The sequence below is a fragment of the Toxotes jaculatrix genome, chromosome 7, assembly GCF_017976425.1.
Source record: "Toxotes jaculatrix isolate fToxJac2 chromosome 7, fToxJac2.pri, whole genome shotgun sequence".
Lineage (NCBI taxonomy): Eukaryota > Metazoa > Chordata > Actinopteri > Toxotidae > Toxotes > Toxotes jaculatrix.
Window position 1 is genome coordinate 780,303 of NC_054400.1, and position 23,817 is coordinate 804,119.

At 46.3% G+C, this 23,817-nt stretch overlaps 5 protein-coding genes across 6 annotated transcripts in view; 2 read left to right on the top strand and 3 right to left on the bottom strand.

Annotated features, from left to right (window-relative positions):
* Window positions 1-8,340, bottom strand: part of ercc6l (excision repair cross-complementation group 6-like) — a 40,838-nt gene extending 32,498 nt beyond the window's left edge. Inside the window, exons 1-3 of one of the 2 annotated variants that reach the window (XR_005894271.1) lie at window positions 8,187-8,340; window positions 7,438-7,482; window positions 1,423-5,327 (exon numbers count right to left, since the gene is read on the bottom strand). Coding sequence is in view for 1 of the 2 variants with exons in the window: in XM_041041640.1 (XP_040897574.1) it covers window positions 1,562-5,327; window positions 7,438-7,482; window positions 8,187-8,242 (3,867 nt within the window). In the remaining variant the exon portion in view is untranslated. Of the gene's footprint in view, window positions 1-307; window positions 5,328-7,437; window positions 7,483-8,186 lie in introns of those variants that run through there. The other variant, XM_041041640.1, reaches the window with a different exon arrangement.
* The window catches only part of lrrc2 (leucine rich repeat containing 2), a 32,526-nt gene that overhangs the window by 1,566 nt on the left and 7,143 nt on the right, over window positions 1-23,817 (top strand). The window contains exon 2 of the mRNA XM_041041681.1: window positions 1,535-1,544. The gene's annotated coding sequence lies outside the window, so the exon portion shown is untranslated. The remainder of the gene's footprint in view (window positions 1-1,534; window positions 1,545-23,817) is intronic.
* Window positions 10,496-12,169, bottom strand: sdhaf1 (succinate dehydrogenase complex assembly factor 1). The gene is made up of 2 exons (XM_041041697.1): window positions 12,032-12,169; window positions 10,496-11,463 (listed from the first exon to the last, which is right to left on the bottom strand). Exon 2 carries the CDS (start codon window positions 10,949-10,951, stop codon window positions 10,703-10,705), a length of 249 nt encoding a protein of 82 aa, XP_040897631.1. The 5' UTR covers window positions 10,952-11,463; window positions 12,032-12,169; the 3' UTR covers window positions 10,496-10,702.
* nudt18 (nudix (nucleoside diphosphate linked moiety X)-type motif 18) lies at window positions 12,547-16,397 on the top strand. Its single transcript, XM_041041683.1, has 7 exons — window positions 12,547-13,277; window positions 14,050-14,222; window positions 14,458-14,568; window positions 14,650-14,752; window positions 15,182-15,305; window positions 15,575-15,699; window positions 15,833-16,397. The coding sequence occupies exons 2-7, from the start codon at window positions 14,052-14,054 to the stop codon at window positions 16,213-16,215; spliced, it is 1,017 nt and encodes a 338-aa protein (XP_040897617.1). The 5' UTR covers window positions 12,547-13,277; window positions 14,050-14,051; the 3' UTR covers window positions 16,216-16,397.
* On the bottom strand, window positions 16,461-21,363 carry LOC121184196 (protein FAM240B). The gene is made up of 3 exons (XM_041041698.1): window positions 21,214-21,363; window positions 20,354-20,475; window positions 16,461-16,663 (listed from the first exon to the last, which is right to left on the bottom strand). The coding sequence occupies exons 2-3, from the start codon at window positions 20,473-20,475 to the stop codon at window positions 16,552-16,554; spliced, it is 234 nt and encodes a 77-aa protein (XP_040897632.1). The 5' UTR covers window positions 21,214-21,363; the 3' UTR covers window positions 16,461-16,551.

Consider the following 23,817-nt stretch of genomic DNA (forward strand, 5'->3'; position numbering starts at 1 on the left):
TCTGTTCACGTGACAAAACTAATCAGCTGAGGGGGAAAAAAAAAGCTTCAGTTGCGCATGCGCACCTTTTCGGGCTGTACTGTAATTCAAACCGAGCGCATCCTTCTACACATTAGAACTTTGTTATAATCAGATCACGAAGAAGGTGAAACCGTCCCGTTCAAAGTTCGACCTTCACCCAAACACCACCGGGACGTCCGGACACGTTTTTCAAACGCACCTCCAGTGTCCAAAAGAAGAAGACAGTGGTGCGTTCAAGTGTCGCTGGTAAAAAATCCAGGGACCCAGGAATCCAGGAAACCCGTACTCTGAGAAGTCATATTTATTGGTTATTGACAAATTAGCAGCATATTGTAATGTTGTTTTCATTACAAACTAAAATTAAAATGACTGAAAGCAAAGAAGCTGTTTCCTTCACACTGACAGTGAACACCCATAACAAACAGGTTAAAACAAGCTTTTTACTCTGACTGGACTGAACTGTGATGAACAGCTGTCGCTCTTTTCTGATATTTTAGAGACAGAATTATTAAAACAACTAATCTCCAACCCTCGACCCTGTGTGCATATTCAACAGCTCCTCACAGGGTCCCAACCAAAAGAAACTGGTTCAAACACATACTTATATTTTACTCTGAAATTTTTATATGTCAATAAATATAACGAGTACAGTTTACAAAAGACAGATAAGAAATACAATGTGTTACTGATTTACTGTCATAACAGATGAAACTAAATAAAGATTATTTTCCCCAAATTTCCCAAAGGACAAACAGCATTTAACCGGCTGAATACAAACCTCCTCGAAAAGTTTCTAATAGAGCACAAAAATATTTTATGAGCTTTTCACAGCACCATCACACTGACAGAAAAACTGGTGTGTTTCTGAAGATGATTCGTTTTTAACATGTTCTGTGCAACATGTCTTGTCATTAAATCCCACGTTTAGACTCAAACCAACACTGAACGTCTCCTATTAACAAGTAGTGTGTGTGCATCCACACCCCGATCCCTCTGAGCTCCACTGTTTCCACAAACTATTAAAACACAGCAGTGATGCAGTTACACTGGGTCACATGCTCCTTCATCACCATCCACACACACTGCTGCCCCAAATACTCACTACAGCACCAAATGTGAATTAATCCGCTGCTGAAAATAGTCCCCAACAAATCCATCATTTCCTCCCATTGGATAAAAACTACAGCGAGCAGCTGTTTGAACAAACTCCTGGAAAAACATCAGTCTGTTGGTCCAAGCTAACACAGTAAACATTATACCTGCTAAACATCACCATGCACTTATGTTTAGAGCATCACTGAGACTAAGTACAGTCTTAAAATATTGATATTTATATTTATGAAATGTTTTTAAAGATTTCCACATTCAGTAGGAACCAATGGGCTCAGAGCTGAGAGCCACAGACAGAGGATGAACACTGTTGGTTTGGTTCTGAGCAGTGGATGTGTTGAACAGACGTCGTGGCCCTGATTTTTTTTTTTCTAACAGTATTTACCATCGGGCAGATGCTGACTTCAGGTTGTGGTGGAGGTGGGCGGTTCTAACTCTTCTGACTCAGCTGCCGGTAGAGCTGGATGGTCATGAGCTGAATTTCAGGATCTCCGGCTTTAATGTCGATAGCTCTCAGGAAGAAGCCCAGGGCGTCGTCCAGCTTCCCTCTGCTGTAGCACTCCCTCCCTCTGCTGACCAGGGAGTCGTAGCTCTCGCCCTCAGACTCAGCAGCGTCTGTTGTCCCGTTCATCTTCACTCCTGCATCAACAGTGCAATGATCCATTCTCTCGCTGGAGGCTAGCTCGGGTTCGCTGGTCGATTCCTCAAGGTTGCTGCTCATTTCCTCTCCTGACTCACTGACGACATATGCTGACTCAGAGTGCTCTTCTTCCTCCTCCTCTTCCTCTTCCTCTTCCTCCCCCTGCTCCTCCTCCTCCTCCTCCTCTGTGTTCAGAGTCTCTCCAATGGTCTCCTCCAGCTGAAGCTCATCATGAAATGAATCAATGATGTTTTCCTCTTCGGCCACATCCTGGTTGTGGTTTTCTATGTCTTCGATGATGGACTGGAGGAGGGACCGGCGGGAGGCCACAGAGGTGTTTCCTCCGACACTCTTTCTGGATCGGAGAGGGGTTGAACCAGAGGGCACTGATTTAGGTGTGGAGGCACCGAGCACCTGAAAGGAGTTTTCGAGTTGCCTCTCATCATCATCATCTTCTTCTTCTTCACTATCATAAATCACTGCTCCTCTTTTCTTCCCGGTAACTACAATAGAATCATTCACTGACTCTTCCATTTCAGAGGCACGGCTGTTGTTGAGGCTTTGCCGGGGTGCTTCTTTGTGTTGTCTCTCAGAAAGCGATTTATTTATGTCAAAACTCCCCTCGATCTGCAGCTGTGACAGCAGCTTCCTCTCCTCTGCTTCAGTGTCGGGCAGATTCTGAATACTGTTGTCTGAGAACATGTCGCTGTCGTCCAGCTGCAGATTGAAGTTGCCTTCGAAGGATTCAAGCCCAGCGCTGACTCTGGACGACGTGTCTGCTTTGAAGCTTGAGTTGGACGCTTGCAAAACAGACAGTCTTTTGTTCTGCAGGGGTGTGACATAAGAGTGACCCACGTCCATCTCAGAGTCGTCGCATTTTGAGTGCAAATTTCCGTTCAGCAGTTTTTTATCTTCATCAACTGCTGTAACGTACACGAGGCTGCACTCACCTGCAGAAACTGCGGCCTCAGACATCACTGATTGGTCCATTAGTTCTTGCACAGAAGCATCTGCCACATCAGCTGATGCAGCATCAGCAGCCCCTGAAATCACCAAAGACTGCTCCGTGACCTCCTGAGGAGAGGCGTCTGCTGCCTCCAAGTCACTCCTGTCCTGCTTGATAGACTGGTGTTCTGGGGAATCCAGGTTCTCCTCAGAAAGCTTGTCTTGGCTTATTTCTACTACAGATTGTTCTTCTGTCGTACTCTCAGCTGCAGTTAGATCGAACACTTGGTTACTCAGATTCTGTTGGCCGTCCTCCTTGCCAGAACCTGAGTGCTCCAACTCCATCACAACCAGTGACCTGCTGATGTCATTTTGTGGGTGTGGAGGACTTGGTCTTGGATTTCTTGATGTTTTCTCATTTGACCGCTCTCTGTTGCTGTTGTCCAGTGGCTGTCTGAGCCAGGCTGGTTCTGTGCTTGAAGCCATGCTCTCTGCCAGCTGCATTTGCAATTCTGACTCAGCCTTCATCAGCTCCTGAGCCTTCTGGACCCGCCCTTCTATGTAGTGATGCTCTTGTTGGTCCTCCGGGGCCTCGTCATGGTTGATGTCGAGGGAAAACATGAGGTCGTGGTCAGAGATCCCAAACATTTCCATTGAGTGTAGATAGGCAATGTGCTCGTCCAGTTCAGGGTCTGTCCGTCTTTGTCTGGAGTGCATCGCCTGAAGCTGCAGCTGTGTGGACGAAGACTGGGTGTCCTCCAGTGTGAAGAGCTCCTTCAGCTCCTGTTTGCTGAAGTACCGAAACGGGTTCTTCTTGTCTCCGGTGTTCTGTCTGATGAGGGAGTCTTTGAAAACCTGCCGTCTGTAGATCTTCTCCTCCACCGTGCCACAGGTGATGAGCCGGTAAATTATGACATTTTCAGTCTGGCCGATGCGGTACGCCCTGTCAACAGCCTGGGCATCTGTCGCTGGGTTCCAGCTGGGATCATAGATCACGACTCTGTTTGCCGCTGTCAAGGTGATGCCAACTCCGCCGACCTGTGTGGTCAGAAGGAAGACGGAGTAACGCTCGTCCGTCTGGAACAGAGTAATGAGCCTCTGTCGCTCTGCGATCTGAGTTATTGTGCCGTCCAGTCTCAGTACTTTAAAGCCTCTGTTGCCCAGGATGCGTTCGATAATGTCAAGCACCTTCCTGTAATGAGCAAAGACAAGCGTGCGGCGGCCTTCCTGTTTGAGCCTTTCAAGAAGCGAGAACAGAAAAACAAGCTTCCCAGACTCAGATATCAAAGTGTCGTCAGGAACGTTAGCGATGCTGTGACTGTCGGACTCCATGTCGTCAGTCTGCTGGTGTTCAGCTGCACTCTCCTCCAAGCCCAACTTGGCTATGGCTCCGGCAGAGAGCAGCCTTGGGTGGTCACACAACTTTTTCAAAATGCTCAGTTCAGCAAGCGGTGACCTGGTGGTTAGGAGCAGCTCTTTGATGTGGTCGAGTGAAATGAACTGCCTGTATATGTCCTCCTGGACAGTGCTCAGGTAAGTCCACACAATCAGGTCGTTCTTTCTGGTCAGTGTGGGCATGACTGCTCCAGAGTCTTTTTGATGATTCGGTACTTGGCTGTCTTTGTTGTCTGAGCGTTCCTCTTTGTAAACATGTGTCCCGTTCATTTTGCTTTTCTGCACTTCTGACTTTGTCCTGCGGAGAAAATAGGGCTTTATTATGGCCATGAGGTTTTCGGACATCCTGGAGCCGAGAGCCTTTTCCCCTGGAGTGGCATCCTTCTCTCTGGCACGGGTGATGGGGTTTTCATACTCTGTTTTGAATGTTTTTGCTGTGCCCAGGAGAGTGCCTTGACAAGCAAAGTCAAACAGCGCCCACATTTCTCTCAGGTTGTTCTGGACTGGAGTTCCTGTCAGAAGAATCCGGTTCTTCGAAGGAACGGCGTAGGCACTTTTGGCTGTTTTGGTGGTTGACGTTTTTATCTTGTGTGCCTCATCCAGGATCATGTAGTCCCATGTGAACTCCTTGCCGTGGTACGACGACAGTTGCTGCCAGTTGTTTATAAGCATAGTGTACGTAGTGATGATGACGCCACCTCTTCTCTGAACTTTCTCCAAATTCCTGGTCCTCTCTCCTTTGCTGGTACCATGAAAATCCTTGACCCTCATGCCGGGAGTCCATTTAGCAAATTCCTTGATCCAGTTTGTGATAAGAGAAGTTGGCATGACCAGCAATGTGTGTTTCGCCAGCTCGTTATCGTACATACCGGAGAGGAATGATATCACCTGGATGGTTTTACCAAGACCCATGTCGTCCGCCAGGATCCCACCTTTACGACCATCTCTGTAGAGACTATACAGGAAGGCCACTCCATTTCTCTGGTAGTCATAAAGCTTGTCATGTAACTCCTTAAAAAGCATTAAGCCGCTGTTGTTGACATTGACAAACTCTTCGTCTTCGTCCTCTGAGTCATTCTGAGCAAGAAGTTCTTCAATTTTCTTTATCCTCATTTCAAGTTTCTGACTCTGGTGAAGGTTGTACGCCAGTTTGAAGAACTCCAGCGATTTGTGCATGTCCCCTTGTCTGGCAACATCTTTACCATCCTGAACGAATCTGAAAGAAAAAAAGACATCAGTGGATGATAAATGAGACAATACTGTGGTATAAATCACAGCTGCAACCAATAATTTAATTATTGATCAATCTGATAATTATTTTCTTGATATAGTTTATTCATCTTTTAGTCAGTTTTCATTATAAATTGTAAGAAAAAATGCTGCGTATAATTTTACTTGGCATGAAATTCTGTATTTAAATTGTAGGACTGATCGATTCATCGCTTCTGTTCCAAACTGCGATCACGTGATCGCCAAAGCTGCGGTGTTTCTGCAGTGCTCCTGACTGACCCAGGATCTGCTGTGTCCACTATTTTCCACATACCTGCCGAGTTCACCGAGCAGAAGCGGCGTGCTGCGCGTGCACAGGTCAGGCTAACGCAATCAGCGTCACCTGCTCCACCTGCTGCTTCATTAGTCAAACGGCTTCAGCTGGAGCAGAAGCGGAGTTACGGCGTTTAATCCCCAGTAAAAACAGCTCGTCGCTCATTTGGGAGCGTTTCGGCTCTGAGGCCGCAGACGAGCAGCAGAAACAGGTTCTGTGCAAAACCTGTCGCGCTGAAGCTGCAACATCCAGCGGAGACACGAGCAGTTTATACCGACACCTGAAGAATCAGCACAGGTGTTTGCATGACGGAGAAGTTCCGGTGAAAAGTGTGAGAATGATGCTCAGACCCGAAGAAGCGAACAGACAGTTCCAGCGTGTTTTAGCAGCGTCGCTCCGGATGATCAGAGCAGCCGAACACACCGGGAGGTAACGATGCTGACCGTTAACACGGTCACCGAACACGGATTTAAAAACCTCCTCCACACGCTGGACACAAGATCTGTGATTCCCTCCCGCACCTGCTTCAGCCAGGCTGCCGTCCCACAGCTGTATTCTGCCACAGCTGCTGTGGTCACACAGAACGACCGAGCCGTGTCTTAGTCTGACTGTGCATTTAGTAAATGACAACTTAGAGTTGAAAAGTCTGTGCCTGCAGACAGCATACTGTCCCACTGACCACACCGGAGAGAATATTGCATGGATAAATATATAGTTCATATTTAATAAAGAAAAGCATCAAATCCTCAGATTCAAGAAGCTGGAAACATCAAATGTTTGGCTTTTTTGTCTTTTTTTAAAAAAGGTGATTATCAGAATGGCTGCAGATGAATTTTCTGACTGTCGACTAATCGTTGCAGTTCTAGTCGAAGGTGCTGAAACTTGAAAGCATGAAAAAGCATGAATCAGTTTTTGGCCACGAGCTGGAAGAAAAGCATCAAAACAAGCTAAAACATTGTTTTCATAGAGTTTAATGACTAATATTAAAAACGGCTGCTTATTTCCACATCCATCAGTTAGAGAGCAGCATGATCACTCATCTGGTTTGGTGTTTGAATCCACCTGGTGACTCTGAGCTTTCAACACTGCTTATACTACAGTAACCTGGCCTCTGCTGATCAAATGTGTTAAAGCTAATATTTCAACAACACAGCAGTCTTAACTTTCTTATACAAAAAATCCATGGTAAACGAGGACACGCAGCTACATTTCAGTTAGACAAACACGATTTCTTGACCATGAACAGTAAATGCTTGACTGGCTTTCTGAGAGGATTCGTGTAAATATGTGCACAAAACAAAACTGTGGCAGCAGTACAGAGTGACAGCCGGAGGGAGGGTCTGCCCCGGCAACCAAAATCATTCAATCATTCACTGAGCTTACAAAGAGTTTTTCTTTAAACAGGTAAGAAAGAACTGAGTCAGTCCAAAAACATGTCCGACTGCAGCATCATGTACTACTAATATACACCAATAGGCCAGCCTTGGTTCAAAGTGGTATACAGCAGAGAAGTATTTTTACCGATCACATACACGTAAACAGAGGTTTGTAACTGTGGCGACTCTGAGGCTTCGGTCCACTGGAAAATACTTATTGTAATTTGGATGAAACGGGCAAAAAGCATCAGAGTAGGAATTATTTAATTATTATTTAATGCCAGTCTGACAAAAAAGAAAGATAACACTGCTGACGGATGAATGCAGTTTCTGCACTGTGGCACTCATAAAGGTGTATCTTATTTTATCTTAAGAAAAAACAACAGTATCTTTAATTTCTGAGTTACCTGTGGTATGCTTCCATTTTGTCATCTGTATCCATGGACAAAGACCTGTCAAGACAAAGTCAGGGTCAGTAACATCAACACGTGTACTTCCAACCTCCACCTGTAATAACTACCACCTTCCTTTATGTGGTGTGTATGAGTTGAACGTTTAGAGGGAAATGTGCCTTTGGTTGAACAAAGACAAATCAGAGACATCTGAAATGTGACAAGGGCACACAACCACACACTGACTTTATATTACAGACACACAACTAGTTCAGTACACAGAGGGTCTCAGATGTGACAACAGTTTGCTTTTCACGGCCTTACATCCCTGTAGATTTAATATTTGGGGGTTTTGAACTGTTTGGACTGCAGGTCGTTGTGTCGCAATTTCCTGATATTTTATTGAACAAATAATTGATCAATTAATCATGAAAATAAGCAGCCAATTAATAAAAAATAAATAAAAACAAGTGTTAATTTCAGGCCTAGTCTACGTAATTACTTTCCACCATCACAGAAACAATCAGCATCACAGCGGCTCCACTGTGTTTAGCCCACGGTGATTAAAGTTAGCCCTGTTTAAAGTGAAGCTCAACAGTTACAACTCAACACGTTTACCGTTAGCACAAATGTTGCTAACCCTTCAGCTGTGTTATCCAGCGGGACGTTAGCACGGAAGGAGCTAATTCAGAACACGGTGCATGACAACATGAAGCTAACTGTCAGCTAATCGCGACACACGCATTAACGTTAGTTTGACTTACTTTTCCACTTTCTCGGTAATCCTCGCAACTTCGCCGTCACACGGAGAGACTTCCATCTTGATCCCGTTACGGTTTCGTCGGCACAAAAAAACACGAACAACGTTGAATAAACCTATTTGTGTTAACTGCGAAGTTTGTGTTGTGTTCAAACCCGCACCTTTTCCCCCCGCCAATTTGTTCCAACCTATCAGAGAGGACGCTGCAGTGACGACACGATGACATTGTCCAATTGGAAATACAGATACCTTTAATAGGCGGGACGAACAGCAAAGCACAGCCAATGAGTAGCATCGACCAGGGAAGGGGAAAAGGAAACTGATTCGATTTAATTTCACAATAGCTGAGATTTTCCAGGTAAAGTCCCTAAATTTCAGCTTTGGAATTTTTTTTTCACATTTTCTGAGATTTCCTGGAAAATGGTTTGTTAAAGAGTAGGGATAAAAAAAACATGTCCATTCAGGTGAATAAAGGAGTATGTTATGTTGATAGCAATATGTTACAAATTTCTGTCAGACTTTTCATTTTCAGACATTTTAGTGATGACACATATCAGTGGGGGGAGCGGGAACAGGGTCACCTATATGAGTTGTCTCTTTTCGAAACTTATGCAACCGAAACAGGAAGCAGCTTCATCCTGGACCTGACTAGACAGTTTTTTTCCACACGGTTCACAGTTAATAATCGGTCATGTTAGAGCGAGTCAGCATAAAGAACAGCAGAATGAGGCTGTGCTCACAAAGGCCTTTATTGTGAAAAATCACTGTGGTTCAGATCCAGGTCCAGGATTTTATCATGACAAATTCAAGCACTTTTCAAAGACTTTCAAGGTCCTTTAAAGACTCGGCTAATTTTTGTGATGAAATCCACTTTAGACCTGCAGATCTCTGCTGCAGGGTTTCTGTTTTGGATGGAAAATGTTGATCCCAACATCTCATACAAGCAATTCATTATTTACAGAATATAAACGAAATGACAGCAGGAATACACAGTCAAATACACAAGAAAGAGTTTTAAAAATGTTGAATTAGCACACAGTCTCAGCTGTAGCGATATAAAATGTGCCCACATTACTGAGGCTGATAAACATAAAAACATCATCAAATAAGTTCAGAGTAATGGAGCTGTCTCCAGAGCTCTGACTTGAGCAGCAAAAACCAGGACTCTCTTCTCCACCTCGGCGTTGAGCTCGGCCTGAGAGGCCCGTGGGTTCTGACGGATAAACTCTGAGATGCCGAGGATACACTCTCTCTGAGGAAACACACACACACACAAACAGAAAGGAATCAATGTACATGAAAGGGTGCTGAAATGTATTTACAGTGACACTGCAGGAAACCAGCGTCACAGCTGTTAATCTGAGAAAACAGAAAACCTTGGAAGCGTCCACTTTGTCCTGGCCGGTGATCCGGTTCATCAGCTCTCTGCCGACCTGAAAGCCAGTCACTGCAGCCAGAATCCTTCGGTCCTCCTCAGTCTGAGAGGACAACCAGCGCAGCAGCGCCATCTGCAGGAAGGAGGGAGACATTTTTAAAAGGAACATTATGGTGGTTTACTATGTTTTAGCTCTTTCATCACAAGTGAGTTATACTTTACTGAATTTTGTCAGATTGTAATTATATTCAGAAATGTTCCCATGATAATGGAGGTTTGAGGACTGCAAGTAACTGCAAATGTCGCTGTTGATTAATTTTATTATTTTTAAGGACGATTAATTGATTAGATAGATAGATAGATACTTTATTCATCCCTAGGGGAACACACCTGTGCTCTCAGGTCGCTTCAGTGTGTTCTTCTTACCTGTTGAAGTAACTGAGCGTTGGTCATCTCTTCTCCTGAACCCGACATGACTGAAAAACAGAACAGCGGCCGGATATGACAAAAACAAAACCTCACAACTTCGCCTGAAGCCGCCAGCTGCAGCTAAACTCTCTATGTTCACTGAAATACACCGAGAAAATAAAACACTAATGTTTCTGTCGACTGGAGGATGTAAGATGTCTCACTTCCTGTTTACAGCTTTTCTTCTTCTCTGGTGTCTGCTCGAGGAGTCGGGTCGGCTGCTGCCCCCAGCGGTCAACACGTGAACACCCAACACATCTAGCGTCAAAGCTACAACTTCATCACGTTATGTTAAACTAGTTACCAAATAAATTTCAGATGACGAATCTTTTCATATTTACTTGCATTCACTGTGTAAAGAAACTAAATCTGTGGAATAAATGTGCAGTAAAAAACGCAGCATTTCCTTCTGAAATGTAGTGGAACAGAAGTATAAACTAACACGAAACCTCTCCTTTGATTTTACAATTTTATTTTTATTTTTTTGAATACTTTATTGTCATTTTTCACTTTACATCCAACAATTTATCACATCATATTTTCTCTTAATACTGAGCCTTTGTTACCCCACTGGACATGAACGCAGCATTCCAGCATGACATTTTGGTAGTAACCAAGTCTTTAGGAGGTAATTGTTGGTATCGTACAAGGTCACATGACATGGTGCAGGTCAGAGGTCAGCTCTGGTCTTTGGGTTTGGAGAAGGAGCCCAGCTGTTTAGTGTTGACGTCCTTGAGCTGCTCCAGCTGCCTCTGTCCTCGTCGGTACAGATACTCAATGTGCATCACGTCCGTCTTCTTGATGCGAGCGTTCTCCCTGAATTCGTCTCGGATTCGGGGGATGAAGCCTGGTTTTTCCTGACCCGCCCGGAGGAACTGCCGGTACAGAGCCAGGACCTGCTTCTGCAGCTTACTGTGACGCGACATCGGGCAAACTCAATCTCACAAGACAAAAGTTTCTCCTTTAAAACATTGGAAAATCTGAAATCAGCTCAACAGGAGGCTAGAAAATCCTGCCCCAGTACTGAAGTACCTCCAGCTGCCGTTCCCCTAATGTCCATGAGTTTAAGTCTGCCTGTACAGTACAGACGTGAATGGAAAACATGCAGCTTCTCTCTGCAGTCAGCGCAGTTTTTTACATCAGATTCAGCTCTCAGCTGATCACTGAGCTTCTTCTTAAGGTGATGCTGGATCCTGAATGGGTCATGAGTGTAAAGCTGTAGCTACAGCTTGAACGCAGAGGACCCTGAACACACCACGACGCTTAGCTTTGTCTCCTCTCTGTTGATCTTTCGGGACCCGATCCTACAAATGGACTCTTCACCTCCGAGGATGGGTGGGGGGGGGATTGCAGGAGGAGTTCTGATTGGCTGAGAAGTTGTCTGAGGTTCAGATGTTGAACTGATGCAGAGCAGACAGAGGGAGGATCTGATGTTTGGCTGCAAGAGCACAACAAACACAGTTTCATAGGATTTTACAACAACAGTGCAACAGTAAACCAGGGTTCAGGGTTTGGGAAGACATCACAGGACGCACAGATCCTGAGGCAGCTCCACATGTGATCAGTTTAGTTAGCATACAATGACCTAAACACTACACAAACTGTATAACAAACTTATGGCAGATTAGCACTTGGACAAGATTCAATCAGCAAAACCTTGGTTAACTGTTATTCGGATGATCCATTTCTCAGGCAGCTGTAGCTCAGATACTTTGACTTGTACATATAAAATGTGACCAGCTTGCAAGAGATAATGTATTTTAGATTCAGAGTATATCACTCTGTCCTTATGCATTGCAAACAGCAGTGTCGTGTATATGATGGTAGCTGTAGTATCCGCAGCAGCAGTAACAGACACAGTTAGCCTGTAAGTTCATGTGAAACCTACAGAATCTGTCAGCCAGCTGCTGAGGTTTGAACTAACGACAGAAACACATGATGTTCATCACAGTGCACAAAGAGACAGGAGGAGAGAACAGCCACAGAACCAACCCAGCTTCACTCACCTGTTCCCTGTTAGACTCTGCGCTTTAACATGTTTACCGATTCAAACCTTTACTCAGCCGCGTTAGCTCGTGGAATCAGCCTGTGTGACCTTACTACCCGTTACAACACCACCGTGAAGCTAAAGGACTACAAAACACGTGACGTCCGGCAAACGCTTTCACATTAAATTTCAACCCGTCCCAGCACTTTCTCACCAGCCAACACTTCTGTGTACAAAAAAGACCGCAGCTGTTAAATGAATGCAGTGTGAGGTGGTGATGTATTAGTATACAGCAGCAGAAAGTGTCGTGTAAAGTTACCGTGCAGTGCTTCAGTGGAAGCACTTTATTTTCCAGAACTACCAGCAACCGTTGCGTCTGTTCACTAACACTATTGTCTTGAAAATCCCGAACCGGAAGCGGAAAAGCGCTTCCGGATTAGCTTCAAGGTGTCAAATGTCAACACAACAGCGCCGTCAGCTGATGAACAAAGCCCTGCTGTTAACGACACGAAGGTTGGTCATTTTACTGAGTGCTTGATGGAGATCGTTGATGTGACGTTTGATGAAAACGGGAAAATGGATTCTTCGATCTTTGCTAACGTTAGCTGCGTTAGCTGACCCTCTGCATGTCCGCCTGACACCAGCCTGTCAGACTGTACATCTAACAGATTAAATTAGCTCTGTTGTACTTTTTATACATCTTTTTTTCATAGCACTGTAGTTACATCACATTACAGGTAGTCCGGTGCTTATCAGGCACCTGCCTGAGACCTCCCACGTAGCACACGGTCCCAGGTGTAGCTGCTTAAACTCATTTGCAGCCACCACAGGTAACCAGAGCTCTTCATCCGCAGCTCCACCTTCACGCTGGCTCCTTCCTCCCTCTGCTCTCATGGATCCGCCTGATGCCGGAAACCTTCCTCTGAGCTGCTGCTCCATGTTGACATGATTCATCACATCATTCATGCTGCCAGTCTCCTGTTCTGCCACATCCCAGAGGCGGTGGGTGCATGGATTCATGCTGCTGATGCCAGACTCTGACCCATAGACCGATCCACCATCTGCAGCCTCAGCTGAAATCCAGATCCATGAGACCAGGAGACGTTTTCCAGTCTCGGAAAACTCTGTTGTGTGTGAGATCCCAGGAGACCGGCAGTTTCAGAAACACCCAAACCAACAATCACTCCACAGTCAGAGTCACTGAGGTCACGGGATAACTGCGTGAATAAGCAGGTGAACTAACAATGTTCCTAATAAAGTGCTTGGTGAGTGTAATTCAAGCCACTTTGATTAAAACTGATTTCAGATCTGTGGTTTGGTTCGTGTAAAGTAACAAAGTGTAGCGTGAGCCTTATGCAGGATCTATAATGCAGAGGGTTTAAGAAAGAGTTGTGTGTCCAACGCGCCCCCCAGAGGGAGAGGAAGTGACCTCACCTCACCTGGATATTTATACTCCAGGAGCGAGCTGGGATTGGCTGACTGTTTATTCCTTTTTAATCTGGGTTCTAAACTACAACCACAGCTTTACACCTACACTGAACACAAACATCAGCTCAGACAGAGCTGTAACTACTCTGAGCTCACACACACACACACACACACACACACACACACACACACACACACACTAAACACAACAGTTGTAACTGGTTAGAAAGACAGCACCAGCAGCTAAACCGCTCAGACTCACTAAATAAAAGTTAGGAAAAGCTTTGAGCCGCCAGCTGTTCGGTGCTGTTTAGCCACGTGTGTCCAGGTTTACACGGCTTTGTTTTGGTTCGTTGACGGTGACTGAGACAGGAAATGAAACCGACATGTTGTATGGTTGTCTGTCGAACCCGTCACTGCGATCCGGATCCTGAGCCGACGGCTGACGCCATCACGTCAGCTCCTCTGCCTCTGACATCTCAGTTTGGTTTTAGCTGCAGGTTTTTTTTTTGTCATGATCAAACACATTTGGCCAGAAAAGCTGATTCTGCAGAAACTCACCTGCGTTTCAGACCGCTGACGTTTTCCTGTTTGGGCGTGTCTCTGCAGACATGGAGGTGACGGAGGAGGAGCGGCGGCAGGTGGAGGAGCAGGTGCAGAGGCTGCTGAGTGGTCAGGGGTCAGAGGTCACCAGCTGTGACGTTGGCCTGGAGCAGAGCAAACCGGCAACTCTGAGGAAGAACGTCACCTACATCGTCTGTGCCGTCATCTTCAACGACAAGGTGACGCGTCCTGAGAAGCTCCTCCCTCTGAGGCCAGACGGCCTGTTTCTGGTTTTACTTCATCTGTTTCTGTTACAGATGTTTTCAGCAAAATGAAATTTATGATTTAATTTAGTAAAAAAAACAAAAGAAACATTTTCTTTAAATGTTCAGTTCTCGTTTGGAGTTTACAGATAACTGTTAATGTGTGTGTGTGTGTGTGTGTGTGTGCGTGTGTGTGTGTGTGCTCCTTTAGGAGGAGGTGCTGATGGTGCAGGAGGCAAAGCAGGACTGTTATAAACAGTGGTACCTTCCAGCAGGGAAGGTGGAGGTGGGGGAGAGTCTGGAGGAGGCGCTGAGGAGGGAGGTGAGACACACACACACACACACACACACACACACACACACCTGTCCAGTTTGCCTGAGTTGAAGCTCTGTCTGTCTGCAGGTGAAGGAGGAGGCGGGCTTTGACTGTGATCCAGTCACGTTGCTGCTGATCCAGGAGCAGGGACCACAGTGGATCCGTTTCATCTTCTTGGCCAAAGTCACAGGTCAGAGGTCACGTGTTTGTACTTCTGTACTTATGAGGACACTGTCTTACACAGTCCAGTCCCTAAAACCCCAAAACTTAATTCACCTGGAGTCGATTAACTGATGGACAGAAAAATAATCGGCAGCTGTGTTGATCGATCGATCGATCGATTGATCAGTCGTTCTTGTGCTTTGGCTGCAGCTTTTCCAGTGTGAGAATTTTCTTTGACAGGTGTCAGAGGGAACAGGTGTCCAGCTGAGTCCTGAGTTTAACCTGGGACGCAGCTACAAACGTGTTTTGTTTTTGTTTGTTTTTTTAATAAACAATAAAGGACTTTAATGAAATAATCAGGACTGTACTCATGCCTTTTTGTGTGTGTGTGCGTGTGTGTGCGTGTGTGTGTGTGTGTGTGTGTGTGTGTGTGTGTGTGTGCGTGTGTGTGTGTCAGGTGGGAGTATAAAGGGTTTGGCAGCAGCAGATCATGAGTCTCTTCAGGCCTCCTGGTGGGACAGACAGTCTGCACTCCCTCTGAGAGGACGAGACATCCTCCGTCTCATCGACTGCGGACTCAAGTAGGACATTAAAGCTCCGGTCTTTGTGCTGACTCAGGGTAAACATGTCCTGGATGCATCTGTGTCCTGGGCCCAGAGATGAAACTGACAGATCTGACTCTGGAGACACTTGTTTTCCTAAATTTACATCAAACATCATGTTTGTGTTTTTGTTTTGTGTTTTTGGACGAGGTTAGGGTCAGGCCTCACAGCGTCAGTGAACGTGGTCTGAAACAGTGAGACTGTGAAGCTCAGTGCTAAGTCTGACCCCACTGCTGTGCTGCTTTCAGTTACCGTCGGGATCCCTGGCATCCTGTCACGTTACCTGTGGACCTGAGCTGCCGTCACGTGGTTCAGAGACTCGTCCTGGTCTTCACCAACTCTGAGGATCAGATGTGGATCCTGCTCATCAAAGGTACAACACTGCTGCACTCTTCTCAATCTTTACTTCAGTTGGTTTTTTTTTTTTATCTGAGATGAATGAAAATGTTTTAACAGAAGTTTAAGTTCAGAATCACCCCCCTCTCCCCCGACACCTCCCCCCGCAGCCCCAGGGCTCCACCTCCCCACAGCAGTGGCGGTGAAGACCCACACGGTGACCTGGGCGGCCAACATGGTGGTGCAGGAGGCCATGCCGTCGGCGTATTACGACCATGACGTCAACACGCTGGGCGTCTTCAGCTTGCAGCACAATGGCCGGCAGCATGGGAAGACGGACGGCGTGTGCTTCAACACGCTGGTGCTGCTGGTGCCCGACCGCGTCCAGCGTAACGAGGACGGAGAGAAGGTGGAGTGGACGCCGACAGGAAAACCTCCACCTGTAGAAAACCCTCGATACGTGTGGTTAGAAGTTCAGGAACGAACGCTGAGAGAGAAACTGCTGGAAAAGACCAAAAACACCTCCATCCTGCCGCTTCACAGCCTGTACTGAGCTTCAGCACCCGAGGCATTTAAAGAGAGGACTCTTATTGTGAAAAGCACTCAGCGGTTGGATGGTAGTAAATTTAAATGTGAACGGAGCAATAAGTACCAACGTGTATGTTTGACTTTATAAGAAAGATTCTGTCAGAGAAAGTTTAAACTGTCAGAGTTAAATATGACAATAAAGTTGGATTTAAAATGTGAAGGGATTTAGTTTATGCTTCAAAATCTTCAGAGCAGAGGTTTCAGACCACGATGTGAGGACGTACACTGAAGCTGATCAAAGAAGTGACTTTATTTGTCTTTGAGCAGGAGGACGAAGACGCATCCATCGCCGTGCGTCAGCTCATGTCTGGTCAGCTGCCTTCTCCATCTTCACCTTCCTGACGTAGTTGTCGTTGAGGTTCTTCAGGTGTTTGGTTCGGTTCTCCAGACGGACCAGCCACTCTCCCCTCAGCCTGAAAACACACACAGGAAGGTTTTCAGTTTATTTTCCTGCAGCAGTCTCAGCCTGCAGTGGAAGCTCTGCCTCGTCTTCTGCAGCCTGAACAAAGAGGAAGGAGAAGAAGAGTTAGGATCTGTGCTTCATCTCATCACATCAGGATCCTGCTCCTCCAGCAGGATCTCTGTTAATGGCCTTATAAAATCTGCACCCACCCCCCACCCCCCCGCAGCAGTAATGTAATATAGAGTGTTTAATGGGCTGCCCCCCCACCCCCCCCCCATTCCGAGGCAGATCTGGTATCTTGGTGACAGCTGAAGTGTCATCACTGTCACATCAGCGTTTCCCTTCACTCCTTCATTTCACCATCAATCAAACACACAGCAACGTCACTGAGTGTGTGAGTGTGTGTATCTGAGTGTGTGTCTGTGTGTGTCTTTGTTTGTGTGCAACAGATAGAAAACACAAACGTGTCAGTGAGCGTATGAGACAGAAAGACAAAGCGAGTACAGACATACTGGGACGTGTGTGTGTGTGCGTGTGTGTAACCTAACCCTCACTATCACCTGTCCTCACTGTCTCTTCGTCACCTTCCTGTCGAGTTTTCTGGATCATTTCATTTGTTCTTTCAGCTGCTGATAATCCTCCTGACCTCAGAGACAGACAGAGGGACAGACAGAGAGAGAGACAGAGGGGAAAACAGAGAGACGGACAGATGAATTTGACATGGAGCTGTCCTCAGTCACAGGATTGTGTGTCTCTGTGTCAGAGACTGAACCAGGATCAGTGATTTCATCTCATAAAACACATTCACCAGCCGTCGTCTCCAAACTGCTGCTGCTGATAAAATCCTGCATCACGATGAAGACATTGTCCTTCGACAGCTGTGAAGACACAGGCTGAGGTCAGGGTCCAGTCAGAGACTCTTCACTTTACTGCCACATTAACCGCGAATGTCAATCCTTTCACACAAAGTTTGAAATCTGATGTCTATCAGCTCTGGAGACGCTTCTGGAAAAGGACAGATGATGTCTTCAGTGAGGACAGAGGAATGACAAAGAGAAAAAGCTTAATATGGACAAACACCAAGAGATCAGGTGAGTTGCTTCACCTGAAGACCTGTCCCTGTGAGCCTGTCCTCTCCTGAGTTTGACCAACATTTATATTTATTTCATGTTGTGTTGAAGGGAATGAAAAACAATGAAGGGGGTAGGATGAAGGAAGTGATGTCAGAAAAGAGGCGGGGATACAGTGGGAGGGTCATGAATGTTTTTGACAGGTGAACTCTTTCTCTCTAATCTGGTTTCATGTCAGTCGGACTGTGAAGGCTCAGATGAGCTCGTCTTCTAATTTCAGCCTGTGAGTGTCTGTGTTTCTGTCTGTATGTCAGTCAGCCTCCGTCAGTCATCGCTCTGTGATTAGCACCTCCGCTCTCCGCAGCACGTTTTTCCAGCCTCTGGCCGGGTCGCACATAACGTGCACAATTAGCGAGGACTAGAGCCGGGGTTAGAGGCGGCGGGGGAGCGGGTGGCCGGGGAGTCCGGGGGTACATGGTAACAGATAGCCGGGGGATTAGGAAATACATGGTATTGATAGGTGGGGCATTAGGGCTACAGGGTAATGGATAGCAGGGGGATTAGGTGTGATGGGCTGAGGAGGGGGTGTGAGGTTAACGGGGGATAGAGGAGCAGGAGGCTGGAGTTAGGAGGGATGGGACTAATAGATGGTGCAATAGGTGAAGGTCTAATAGGAGGATATTTACCATACACCTGAAAATCCCATTATAATGTATGAACCAGTCTGACAGAGGGAGAACCTGCCTGCTAACTACGTCTCTGTAACACTGTGGGTGGGGTGAGGGGGTCATCAGTCTGCTGTCCCTTCGGAGAACAGGTGGGGATGAGTAAGGTCCAGTAGGTTCAGCAGAGGTGGAGGCAGATGGAGGCAGATGCAAACCAGCTGTGGCCCTTTTGGTTCTGAGGTGCAGGGACCTACATCAGTGTCCAGAGGTCATGAGGCTATAGGAGGTGTGTGTGTGTGTGTGTGTGTGTGTGTGTGTGTGTGTGTGTGTGTGTGTGTGTGTGTGTGTGTGCTGTCACAGTCCTGATGAGGGGTTTCAGGTTGAGTGTGTCCATCTGTCTGAACTGTGCCATGATCCTGACGGTTAGTACGGATTCCACACACGATCTGTGGAACGCCTGAGAACTGGTGGCCGGACCTGGAGCTGAACTGCTGAGGTGACAGAACCCTGCGGTTCTCTGGTGGAACTGTGGTGGCTGCTGAATTTGACTGTGTGGTGTCTGAAGGAGAGGATGAGGAGCGTGATGAAGTTCATGTCTCATGAGGTGAGCTCACTCTGTGTTGACCGCACTTGGAAAAAAAACATCCTGACAAACGATTTGGGCTTTTTCAGATTTTAGAAAAGAAGATTAACTACAAAAAAATTAGACTAATGAAATCTGACAAACAAAACAGAGAAAAATATCAGTGACTGGATGATTGAAGGAGTTTGATTTGGCTGCTCTCTCTGAGCCTGCCATCATCCTCTGTGAGCGAGGTGAGTCGAGGTCATAGTGCGGCCGACGCTTTGGCTCGTTAGTGATCATCGTTACCGAGACCTTCAACAACCTGACTGTCTGCGAAGGTCGAGTGTGTGCGTTTGTCCCGGTATGTCCTCCAGCTCGCTGAGAGACGAGGCCGTTTGTAATGAGGATCTGTTTTTAGATGTGTCTGTTTGCCAGAGAGTCACATGTTACCACAACTGAAACCACAGTCACTCTCAGTTTGGTCACGGACACCACATTCAGAGATCTGCATCTTCAGGAGCACAGACAGACAGACAGACAGAGACAGACAGACAGAGACAGACAGACAGACAGAGACAGACAGACAGAGACAGACAGAGACAGACAGACAGACAGAGACAGACAGACAGAGACAGACAGACAGACAGACACAGACACAGACAGACAGACAGAGACAGACAGACACAGACAGACAGACACAGACAGACAGACAGAGACAGACAGACAGACAGACAGACAGACAGAGACAGACAGACAGACAAGCAGACAGACACAGACAGACAGACAGACAGACAGAGACAGACAGACAGACAGAGTGGGGACCATGAAGGGGGACTTCTGGTTGACATTAAAAAGATTCTGACTCAGCAGGATCAGGGTTGAAGGTCCTTTGGGGTGTGTTGTGGAGTGCAGGGGCAGTTTAACCTTCCTGTCCTTTATTAAAACTGAATCCTGTCTGTATCCTTGGAAACAAGTTAAGTCTCAGCTCAGTTAGGTTCAGTCAGGGTTGTGCAGGTTTTCCTTTGTTCAGAATCTCTGGATCCAGCAGGAGTGGAAGGTGTATGATGTTAGTGTTAGTGCAGGGTTGGTACCTGGGCTGGGAGATGCCCCGAGAGCCTGCAGCAACGTGGGGCAGGCAGATGGCTGTGCTGTCTGCAGCCATGCTGATATCACAGTGGATGGTCAGAGTGAAGCTCAGAGACCACAGAGGAACTGATCCTACCTGCAGCTACGTTCACAGGGATCCGTAAAAATGGACCCGTCCCATTTTGGATCGCAGCGTTCCACCTTCCTCAGTCAGAGCAGGACACTGAGACCATCAGAGTTAGCGGCTGGCGTTCTGCCGTGTGATTGTGCGTGTGGTTGTGTAGTGTTGAGGTGTCGGGTGTGTTGTTACTAACTTTTTGAGCGCGCTCTTCTTCATCCTCTGCTCCTCGCTCTCAGCATGCTGACACTCAGTGTTAATCCTCTTCTCCCAGAATGTCTTAATGTGCAGTCTGTCGTGGATCAGAGCCAGATTCATCTGCAACAACACACCACTCACAGTGACTGGTCCCCTGTTTGCTCAGAGGACACCGTCCGTCCAACCCCGTTTCCCATGATCCCTGATTTTCAAAACCAGTTCACACTATTTTACACCCACAGCCTGAAACCTGCAGATACTGAGCTGCAGTGTTGGTTCACACGTCTCATCCAGTTTAATGAGTGAACTTTAGTTTGGCTTTGTTCTGTCACTGTGCTGTTAACATTAACATCAGTTTACTTTTAAGTGTGTGATTTAAAGTTAGTTTAACCAGCAGATCACACAGAATTCATCAGAGTTAAACCGTGGCTTAGAGCCGACGCCTCCCTCCGACCGCAGGGCGCACATCACCACGCCTCAACTACACAAAGGACACACGCTGCACTTTGGTTTTTAGTTACTACAAAGTCAAAAAGCTTTTTTTCAGAAAATACACTTTTCAATGCATAATGTTTTTTTCTAATACAGTAAAACAGACGTCAGATCCAGGTTATAACCTCTGACATTCATCCACAGTGTTTGATTTATAAACTCTATCACACTGAACCTTCTCATTACAACGACACAGCTGCAGACACACGAGTACAAGGAGTTTAACACTGAGTGAGTGAGTTAACTCGTAGTTAGAAACTAAAACAAAATAAAAGTCAATGATTTAATAAACATTAAAAACTGAGATGTAAAAAAACAGTTGAATTATGTTAATTATGAATTATTTAGATAAAAGAGAAAACAAACCTTCAGTCAGACGTTCGGCTGAGCGTCCGTCAGCCGCACAGGGTGGATGAAACTACGACTCTGTGTGTGTGTGTGTGTGTGAAAGTGTGTGTGCTTGTGTGTGTGTGTGTGTGTGTGTGTGTGTGTGTGAGTGAGTGAGTGTGTGTGTGTGTGTGTTTCCCTCCCTCTGCAGAAATGAATGTTTACGTGAACTCTGGTCAGTAAATCTGCTCTCTCTCTCTCTCTCTCTCTCTCTCTCTCTCTCTCTCGTCCTGCTCCCTCTCTCCCAGTTCTCACAGTGGACTTTCTGTACTGGGATTTGACTGGACGAGAGATGGAGGGAGAATGAAAGACAGAAAGAAGCAGAGGATGGAGGGAGAGCTCAGAGGTGTGAATGAACTTATTTATAGATGCAGTTTTTTATTGCCTGACTCGGCTCCAGGCTGGATTCTGATTGGCCGGTGAAGCTCCGAAATAATTTTTCTATTTTTAATTTTGAGAAATGTTCAGTAAAGGTTCCTGTGGACGTTTCCAAACAGTGTCTGCGCGATGGAACAATGTTTTAGCCCTGTGGTCGGGGACGTCCAGGATCAAATATCAACAGATAAAAACCGTTCATGTTCCTCAGAGGATGAATCAGCCTGACTGTGGCGATCCTCTGACTTTTCATCTAGCTGCACCATGAAGATGAGTTTAAGGAAATAATGACAGAAATGCGGTTTAGAGATGTGAAAATCCCAGTCCAGCTGTTTCCAGATGTTTCCAGATACACACCAACACCACTGTAAAAGTATAATTATTCTTACAAATTATTCAAGTTCAATCAGGAAAATGTACTTAAAGTATTTAAAGTATTTAATGTTTTATTAAACATTTTCTAAACTCTTCATATGTCTGTGAAAAATATGAAAAAATCTTCATTTGTAAACTAACAAAAGCAGATAAATGCAGATCAGCAACATATTTCAGTGCTCGAGTAAAAGCTGCTGCATCAGAGGAGGATTTAGAGAGAAGTGATCTTAGCTGCCGTCAGCAAACATCACGGCCTCACCTCAGAAAGCTCGTTAAACTTTACAGGAACCACAGAACGAGCTGTGGCTGCTGACCTCCCACTGACGCTCCCACTGGTTCCATAGCTCCCACTGTTCCCACCGCTCCCACTGGTTCCATAGCTCCCACTGTTCCCACCGCCCCCGCCGCTCCCACTCCTCCCACACCGCCAGTTTTCACTGGTCCCAGGTCACTGCTGTGAAAATCAGCTAAAGTCCATTTAGCAGCTGCTCTGGAGCTTTTAGTCATTTCCAAATGTCTTCACCAGTTTCCATGACGACAGAGCAAAGTCCCTCTGACCATGATCACGCCATATGAATGAACACAGATCAGACCACAACAGGAGTGATGAGCTGTCAGTCATCACACACACACACACACACACGCTCCCTGACAGCTGTTACATCCCGCGTCATTAAAGATAAATAACTCACACGTGTTGGCTTCTTTGTGTGTGTGTACTTGTATTACTCACATTGTGGGGACACACACAGTCAACACAAAAGACAAGTCCCCATAATGTAAACTGGTGAATGTGAGAGTGAGTCCAGTGTCCTCTGTAGTTATGGAAACACAGTGTGGGGTCGGGTCCTCACACCTTCAAAGGGCTGTTTGAGGGTTCAGGGTAGAATCAGAGTTTGGATTAGCCAAGTGTGTGTGTGTGTGTGTGTGTTGCAGACATATATATCCTGCAGACCATGAAGGCACGCTGTGTGTGTAGAAACAGAAAGTGATCTGGTTTTAAAATGATGTCATGAACGTCAGGACACATTTTACGAGGGAGAGAGAGAGAGAGAGAGAGAGAGAGAGAGAGCGAGAGAGAGAGAATGTGTGTGTGTGTGTGTGTGTGTATGTGTGTGTGCGTGAGTGTGTGTTGGTGGTTGGTCACCATCGGCCAGTTGGGTGATAACACATGTTTGACATTTCAACCCTCTTGGGGCGTGATATGATGCTGTCCCTGGGTGTTAAACACACACTCACACTCACACTCACACACACACACATACACACACACACACACACACACACACACACACACACACACACACACACACACACACACACACATACACACACACACTGTACGAATATAAACAGCAGTCTGTTATAATTCCAACATGCCAGTGTCACACGGCTGCTGGTATGTGACTCTTAAACCAATCACACTAAACAACAGTCAGTTCAGATACAACACACAGTGTGAGTGTGTTTAAACACGTCAGTGAGGAAGGAAACAGCTTCAGGAGGAGAGTCACTACGATCCTTCTCTCACCTGGAACCTCTTTACTCTGCGGTCCTCGGTGCAGGACTCGAGCTGAGAGATGGCTGAGCCAGCAGCTCTGCACCACATGACGTCGTATGAGCCAAACGATTGGACGACGTGAAAATGTCATAAAACATGATCAAAAACAAACACACATCTACACTGTGGGAGCTGTGTGTCTTTACACAGCACCACTGTGTGTTTGTCTGTGAGGCAGCGCCCCCGTGTGGAGCGGCTGCAGAACTACGACAGGCCACTGCTGACCTGAGAACCTGGACTGAAGGTCTGACTGACAAGCTGCAACAGCTTGT